General features: G+C 37.5%; 1 protein-coding gene across 3 annotated transcripts in view; it reads left to right on the top strand.

Moving 5' to 3' along the window:
* LOC147147770 (uncharacterized) overlaps positions 1-9,404 on the top strand; it is a 39,140-nt gene that overhangs the window by 3,020 nt on the left and 26,716 nt on the right. Inside the window, exon 1 of one of the 3 annotated variants that reach the window (XM_086029837.1) lies at positions 337-512. The exons of the other annotated variants lie outside the window; for them this stretch is intronic. Within the exon in view, the coding sequence (XP_085885963.1) occupies positions 366-512 (147 nt within the window). The 5' untranslated portion in view covers positions 337-365. Of the gene's footprint in view, positions 1-336; positions 513-9,404 lie in introns of those variants that run through there. 3 annotated transcript variants of the gene reach the window in all.

The raw sequence follows: 9,404 nt of genomic DNA, 5'->3' as shown, positions 1-9,404 counted from the left end.
ACCAAAATAAATGAAACTACGTTTTTGTAAGTTTGTGAGTGATTGCATTGTCATAACTCTTCACACGTATCTGCTGTATTTTAGTCATTAAGATTAAACCAAATTACATAGAGCCAGAAGTCAATTAAACAACTGGCGCTGAAATCTGTAATGCATATGGTCTCATATATATTGCAATTAAGACTAAATCTAAAATAACACACACTATATAAAAAGTAATACTGCACAATTAACAGCGTTTGAGCGTGTTTCAAAATGAATTGTAATAATGAAGGATGTGGTCAAGCCAGATTTTAGTAGTAGGGGGGTCTGGTCCTGTGTTGGTGTCATGAACGATGGAAGCGCGCTCTCGACACTTCAGGTGAATGAGAGGGAAGAGGAGTAAGACACGGTTCACTGTGGTCGTAAATAGTAGAAACAATTGGAGAAAAATGACTAGCATTTCGTCGCTTGGGGCGCATGTTTTCATGACTGTTTATCTGCTCTTCCTGGTGGGATGCGTTGCACAGAAAGTAAGTATGGTCACTGCATACCGTATTGTCAAGTTTTATCTCGTTGCCAAAGTTGAGTATCGTGCTAAGTGCACCGAGAAGGCATTAACTTCGTTCGTAAATCTTTATATTGAACATTTGTTTGCGTCTTGGGAAAAGTCACAATCCTCATAAAACAAATAGTATTTAAGGAAGCCCGGCGAGCAAATGACAAAATATGCATGGAATACACTACAGAAATCAGAGGACTTGTTTCATTTAATTTTCAGTATGTAGTTGGGATTGTTTGTGCTTTCAAAACATTGTAAATCCAACAATTAGATATAGCTTAACAGTACTCACAAAATAATATTCCTGTCTTCTTGTGTGCTTTTTCACTCTGTAGTTTTAGGAATCAGTGTGCAGGCGGTCATGAAGTTCACGTTGAATTGAGAAACTACACAGGAAAACGCGTTGCTCATGAATTTGTTTATGTTGTGCATTTGAATTAACTTGCATGTTTAGTGTTCAAACATTTGTGATTGCTCTATAATTCTTTGCAAATTAGTGTCCGTGTTCAGCAAGTTTGGAAGGAATTAGAATTCCATCGCACCACTGTCTAAATCTAGCAACCTTTGCCAAAGTTGCCAAAACTTTCATAAGTGTTTTTCATATCAACTCAGTTGCATGCGTTATTTATTTTGCTCTTACATATTTGAGGAGGAGAATCCAAAGTTCAAATTGCTGAAAGGAAAACTGTAATATGGGCAGTTTCATATTTTGTACACCTCTGATTGAGACAAATAAAACTTAGCTTTTGAAAAAGATTTGTCTCTGATCAACAAGTGTGCAAACAGCCAGGGGTTGTTAATGGGTCACATTTGTCGCTCAGTCACTTGACATTTAAGTTGGAAGTTTTTTAGTTTGACTTTGAATGTCTAACGTGGTTAACACAATAAGGTGCAAATTGACGATTGCACCCTTAAATATGAGTTTGTTCCACTCAGTTGTTTATTTTATTAATGCTACTTCTCAATTCAGTTTCAAAAACACTGATTAGAAGTACATTATGCTCATAACTAGACTGGTTAAAGTTATATATTGTCAATTTCAATTTTCTTTTCAGAAGAACATGACAATTTATATATATTGTGTGCTGATTCCGTGTTTGTTGAAAGTTCCTTGAAATGGTATTTCAAAAGATGCTGAATGCTCTTGTCTCAGAAATGTGAATGATTCCTCAGATTTAGAACTGTTCGTTTAGTTGTTTTTAGACAGATAATTGAATGGATTCTGATGGGGATCTGGTTAAAGGTGCTCATCTTGGAATTGTATTCACTCATGTTTAAAAGATTACATTTTCAACCTATTCTTGATTTGTGTATTAAATAATGGTACATGAGCCATGTAAACATGTGGGGGAGGGTGTGTTTGAATAACGGCGTACAGTTTGGTTCAAAATTAGGTCCTGATTTCCTCTACAGAATTTTTTCTTTATGTGTTAGTGATTTTAATGTTTCCGTGTTTACTTTTATTAACATGCCATAGGATAAGCATTGGCAGATATCCTCAGTGGGCTTCCATCTGTCAAGAGTCGTCCTTTCCGCTGATGGACAACGGCGGCTCAGCAGCAGTTTTAGTTCCTGTATGCATAGGGTGCTCACTATCTTTGCAATTATCTGCCTGAAGGGGCATGCTAAATGATGGCTTTGTCCTCTGCTCCCCTTTTGTATTAAGTTGATTTTTGGAACAGCATAAACAAGCTCTGGATTTATTCTATCCCCATCAGAAAGAAACAGTACCCATTGTCATTTTAATTCATGGATATGTACAGACTAGAGACTGAAGTTTGTTATACTGCCTTGCAGTGGTTTTCAGAATGCTTGATTTGCAATTATTTTAATTATTTATTTGCAATCTGTTTAAACAGAAATATAGGACCCCAATGAACTTTGTTTTTAATGATTCCTCCCTTGAATTAACTGACAGCAGTCTCTCACAGTTGAACATGAATGGGCCACTAAGATACAATCCCTCTTGCAAAAAAAAATGCTTAGTAACATTATTTCCTCAGTGCATGGTGAAGTGGTCCTGGAAAGGCTAGGACACTGAGTTGATAGCTTGTGTCATGAAGACAATAGTTGGAATTTAGTGGCAGACTCTCTGTCTTTTTTCTTTTTAAAAAAAAATCTAGTCAGGTCACTGTGAGTGTATCATATAAATCTGTTTTGTTCAATGCTGTATAGTATTCCTGTTGTCAACAAATCTACTGACAAGGGCAATGCCAAGCTTGAGTGGATGCTCCTAACAGTTGTATCCAGAGTCTAATGGATTCCTTTTTGCCACAGAGCCCCATTGTTCCAAAACTATCAAAGACACATCGCGTTGTACTGGGTGACATGTTGCTTCATTACCATGAACACACATTCCCTAGCTTGCTTTCACCAAACCCCACATACAAATATTCATTGGAGCATGAAATATCTTTTAATCAACTACGGAAACGTACCCCCAAAATTTGACATTAAGACCCGCTTCACAATTACGAGCTAGAAGTGTTTGATCCCTCCCTCCTAGATTAGCAGCTAATGCAATTCTGGACATTTTGTACATACGACAGTAAGAAACAGACTAACACGTGGAATGTTTGGGCGATATTTGTAAACTTGCCCAACTGTAAATAAATGTTTACATGTTCCCTTCCTGTCCTGTTGATGGTGGTAGTGTTTGTAAACAAATGCTGGATTAGAACGCCGTTTCATTGGATTTTATTTGAAAACCAACTAAGCTTTACTGATTCTAAAATGTAAAAAAACAACAACACTGATATCAGAACAAGCTACCATGGTTCTCTTAATATTCTACCATAAACAATGTGAAACAGAACAAGCTAGTTCTCTTTTTATACACTAACTGACCTTATTATCAGAATAAGCGGTTCATTTTATGTATTAAAACATCAATATAAACAAACCCTTTGGATAAAATGCTTATTTGAACAATATTCAACATTCTTTTTTTGTGGAACAAAAAAATATACACAAGTACTAATCTTGTATATTTTCACTTTAATTTAACATGCCGCTGTGATGGATCTGTTCACAGAACAAGTGTATGTAACAGTAAACAATATTGTCAAAGGCTTGCATATTATTTTTCAAAAATGTTAGCAGGGCTACATGCATGTTTGGCAGCTAGACGGATCTCTGCATGCTCTGCAATAATAAGTAGTTCTTTGTGCATGGGGAGATTTATGATCGAGTTTTTCAATAAATAAGGCAGCAACACTTTTTTAGTCTGTGCCAATACCTTGCACGGCTGTTTCATGACAGGTTTGTAGCTGTTTGTGATGCCATGGCGACACGCTGACAAATTGTCGTGTTTCCATTATATTTTAATCGGCATTTGCAAAGGCTATACAGGGCAACCGTCTTGTCAAGACGATCTCCATTCTTGCAAAATTCAAAGTGTTTCCACAAAAACAAACACATTGTTTCGTCTTAAAATCTCCTCCTTAATTACCGCCATATTCTAGCTATGTTGATCTATTATTATCTGTGTTGCGTGCTTGATGTAAATCTCTGGCACCAAACAGAGAAGACGCGCATGAGCGAAAAACAAATGCAAGTTTATTAAAAATAACATTCAAACCTGAATGAAAATTAAAAGGGAAATGGGCATTTTTGTTGTAATTATTTTGTAAATTATATTGATTCTATCGATCAATACCTTTAAAAATTAGTTTGTGTTGATGTTTGGCCAGCATTGATGGTGTATCAGTCCAGTGCCTATCGATGTAGCTGGATCGCGGGGCAGACACATAGATTAAATTTTACATGTACACGTGTACATATATATACATATAAAAGCAGAGGTGGGCATTTTACTAAATTTCGGGTTCGTCAGCCGCCAGGGTACCCATCTGTCATTGTAATCGTCAATCCGTCAGTCAGTCCGTCATTTAAGTCCGTCCGTTAGTCAGTCCGAGGTCCGTTGGTCCGTCAGTCAGTCCCCCTAAAAAAACCTCTGAAAAATTGGCGTCCATCAGTGACAGACTGACGGACGCGGTTTGTGACAATTACATTGACGGATGAAAACCCACTTCCATCATTCGTCAGTCCGTCTATTTTAAAAGGTGTCCCGTCATTCGTCACTTATCAGCAAAATGGGCGTCCGCCAGTGACGGATTGACGGACCGGTCCGTCACTCTGACGAAAGGCCCACCTCTGTACATAGGGTTGGGCGATAATTCGGTGATACGGTATCCCGTGGTGTCTAAAAACAGCAATGGTGTCACTTTCAACACTGTCATAAAAAAATAAAAAAAATGCAGCACATGAGGACCTAATATATAAAATATGAAATCTTTTTTTTTTTTTAATAACACATACTAATGTGCACTGTATATACAGTATATATGTATATGAGCCTACTGAATTGGTTGAAATTGCTGTCCCACAATGAAAATCAAATTTTAAAAAAACAATGAAGTGTTCAGCCTTGCATAATTAGTAATATCTTGTTATGATCTATTTTTCCACAAGACATTAATTGAGATTCTATACAAGGCATTAATTGAGATGCTATTAAACTGAATGTATAAAAAGTAATATTTTATGTCACTTCCTATTGGGAGGTGGCTGTCCCAATCTCAAACTCCTAAATTTCAATTAATGAAAAAATGTAGAAGATTTTTGCCAATTTAAAAAATACTTTACTTTAATAGGACATTTTGGGTGCTTTTAAATGTATGGTGAAAGATTTACATTGATTTTGTAGATTTTTTTTCAAATTAGAAGTTTTTATGTCAAAAAAACCTGTCCCAACTTTTCATGTCATTACCGAAACGCAAAGAGTATTTGTCTGTAGGCACGGCTTGGTTTTAGCCACATCCCCAGAAATTTCACCAGTAAGAGACATTACCTTCATGTTCATCACTGGACACAACTATCATAAAACGTCACTACCGAAACGGTCACTACCAAAACGTTAGTGACATAATGGTTTCGGTAGTGACAATATGATGTTTCTTTTTGAATAGAGAACGTTTTAAATAATATGATACATAGATACATATGTCATACATAGATCCTTCTGATTTTAACAATATTTTATTTCATATTTTATCTTAATTTGAAGGGAAAAATAAACCCAAACCGGTCACTACCGAAACATACAGAAAGGTTTCGGTTGTGACATAATGGTTTCTGTATGACAATATGATGTTTATTTTTGGATAAAGTAAGTTTTGAATAATATAATACATAGATACATATGTCATACATAGATCTCTCTGATTTTAACAATATTCTATTTCATATTTTATCTTAATTTGAAGTGAAAAACACCAAAATGCCAAAAAGCCTAGCAGAGACAGAGTACAGGCGAAGGGTTACAATGACCCAGTGAAATCCAAAGAATATTTAATAACGGAAAGAGAAAAAAATAAGAGATGTAAGGCAGAAGGAAAGCTGAAGTCTACCAATGAATTATCCAGCAGAGAGCAAAGGAAAGTCAGAAGAGCACAGAAGAAAATACAAGACCACCGGATGTCTCTCAAAAAACAGAGAGAGAGGGAACATACATTCAGGGAAATGTGTGTTACAAAAATGTTTGTCATTCTAATTAAATTTTCATTTGGAAGGTGAAACCACAGGTTTTCAATGATGAAGAGCCCTGTGATGGACAGGTGACCGGTCCAGCGTGTACCCTGCTTTTGCCCTAAGTCAGCTGCGATATACTCCAACCTCCTGCGATCCCGAGTACAGCACAAAACAGTAGAAAATGGAAAAAATAATGTTTCATTAGTTATAATACGGCGGCACGGTGGTCGACTGGTTAGCACGTCCGCCTCACAGTTCAGAGGTCGTGGGTTCGATCCCGGCTCTGGCCTCCCTGTGTGGAGTTTGCATGTTCTCCCCGTGCCTGCGTGGGTTTTCTCCGGGTCCTCCGGTTTCCTCCCACATGCCAAAAACAAGCATGGTAAGTTGATTGGACTCTCTAAATTGCCCCTAGGTGTGATTGTGAGTGCGGATGTTTGTCTCTGTGTGCACTGCGATTGGCTGGCAACCAATTCAGGGTGTCCCCCGCCTACTGCCCGAAGACAGCTGGGATAGGCTCCAGCACGCCCCGCGACCCTTGTGAGGATAAGCGGTATCGATAATGGATGGATGGATGGCTAGTTATAATACACGTTAAAGTTAATATATAGCGAAACTATTTAATTGATTACAATGCTACCCTCACACAACGTATTACTGCAACAGCAGCAACAATATGGTCACTACTGAAATGTTGCAGTCACTACCGAAAAAAACAGATGTTTTGACAAAAATAAAACGTATTGAATCATCAACCAACAATTTTTGATAATGATTGTTTAAGCGTATGTTTGTTTTAATTAATGATGACTTTTGAAGTCAATATGATCGACCTTCTACATTTTACAATGAAAAATAGCATATACATTTTTATTTATTTCGGAAAAAGTCATTAAATTCTGTTAAAAATTCATTTTGATTGGTTTTGATGTCAAAACCATATATATTAATTTATAAAAATACTGTGTAGAGGGGGGAATGGAAAAAAATATGAATCGGCTAGTACAATTATTTTTATTGTTCTGTAATTATGTGTTTCGGTAGTGACACATTTTAGGGACAGGCAAGATATTAGGGAAAAGCTAGAAAATACTATTTGAAAATTGGCTATACTTTTACTATATTTGTGCCCCTTAGATATGGTGCAACATGAATACAATAAAGGTTTTTCTGAAATTAAATATACATTTCACACATTTTCCAACTCTGAATTTGAACCAATTCAGTAGAATGGCACATATATGTATGTGTATATATCATGTATGTGCATATATATATACTGTATATGTACAGTATATACATATACTGTATGCAGAAGCTGAGCGTCCGGGCCAGCCCACTGCCCCATAGGCTTCGAGAGACACTGAGCTTCTGATGGGCGGCGTAAAGCCAGCATTTATCCAATGACCGTCCAGTTTCGCGCAGTGGAACAACCCACTCTAAGCTACCTCATACAGGCAGTAGACGCTCATCGTCAAACTACGTATAAGTGCCGTGCTGCCGCGCAGTAAATGAGAATTGAGTCATGTCAGTTACCTGTGATAAGTGGCTGATTCTCAACAAAGGAAGTTATTCTTTCTTACGCATGTTTAGTCACTGAAATGTAGAAAATACAGTAGTACATATTTCACCATTTTTTTTTTCGGGTCAGTGGGTTTCGTTTTAGGGGGAAATTAAATTAATTAATTAAATCAATAACTTTCACCTTCATTTAGGAGGATACAGAAGGAAGAGTAATGAAATGTATGATGATGTTGAAGCAATGTCCTTAGACTGTAAGAACAGTATGGCCCTTCACCGTAGAGGTTTTCAATGGAGGTGAAGAATAATTATCATTCTGTAGATACAATACAATGGTCATATTCAGAGATCTGGAAACAAATTGTCAAAACTGTTTTTAACCAGTGTATTGATGATAACGATAACTACTCTCTGCAGGGTTACACTAGCTCATTTTAAGAGGCACCACAGCGGTAGAAGCTCCTTCTAGGGAAAATAGGTTAATAGGTTTGGGCCCCAAACATGGATGGGAGAGCCTGCATCTGCCTCTTCGCACGCTCGCTCACTCACTCACTCACTCACTCACTCACTCACTCACTCACTCACTCACTCACTCACTCACTCACTCACTCACACGTGTGTTTCCAACTCTCCACCAAATGATAGGAGTATCATCCAACATGAGCCAAAAAAAGCCTTGTAAATAAAATGTTGATCAAACATGACTGCATTGAAAGAAGCCTTTCATAAATCTGTCATAATGCCCACGGTGATGAAAATGTGCTGAGTCGGCACCCAAGTGGAAAACGAGGGTGACCCTGGAAATGCCAAGGCTTAATTTGGTTGTTTGTATACTCTGAGTTTGACATGCATCCACTGTCAGGAGCCCACCAGGGGAGGCATTGACACCACAGGCAAGGCGTGTGTGTTAAAAAGTGGGTTTGTGCATCAGCGCTTACCACAGCTATAAGAATGTATCTCTTTTCTGCAATCTCTGATATCAGCACATTGCAGAGGGAGAGAAACAAAATATTGACATGGGGCTTTTATCCCCTTACTTCTCCAATTCCCTGGAATCCTCTAACATTTCTTAGTTTCTGATTTAGGATCAGGTAATCAGGTTGATTATTCGTGTACAAATATTTATCTTGTATGTAGTGCAGAAAAGTATTTTTGTCAAACTGACAGTAGAGCACAGTTAAAAACAACTTTTGCATGGTTTTAGTTTATTAAATTCACTCAACGTGCATTTTTTTACGTGTATGTATATCTTAATTTAGGGAGTTTTGTGTTTTTACTCTCAAAACATTTTTTTTCTGGGTAGGGATACATAGAATAAAACTAACAACATTTAAAGTTGGGTAAGGGTACAAAATAAATTACTGGTGTGCTGGGTTGTCCAAGATAGTCACTGAAGAATATATGTGTGATTGATGTTCTGAACGGACTGCTGCTGCTGAAGCGCTAGCCTGTGAAGCAGTGCCACTTTTCTCCTCCAGTAAACAGGCCTGGTGAGGATTCCTGCCCCCTTTTGAGAGGCCCGCCAGCCTGTTTATGAGCCAGATGAGTGTGTGTGGTTTAGCAGAAGCCAGATCATGTTGCAAAGTTTTCACAGTGGTGTCGTCAGCCTGGGTGGTTCACAAAAAAAAAAAAAAAATCCTTTTTGCAGCCAAACACTTAGACTGTCAGATTGCGAACGTGTGGCTTAATCCTATTAAGACAGAGGTCCTATACTGTATAGCTATAGTTTGCTTTGTCTTTTTAATCATAGCAACATTTTTCTAATACCAGCGTTACGATCACTACAATATTTTTTTAAATTACATGTTTAAAT

Source organism: Filicampus tigris, chromosome 5, assembly GCF_054856515.1.
Source record: "Filicampus tigris isolate MCC_2025a chromosome 5, RoL_Ftig_1.0, whole genome shotgun sequence".
Lineage (NCBI taxonomy): Eukaryota > Metazoa > Chordata > Actinopteri > Syngnathiformes > Syngnathidae > Filicampus > Filicampus tigris.
This window is presented reverse-complemented; position numbering and strand designations above follow the sequence as displayed.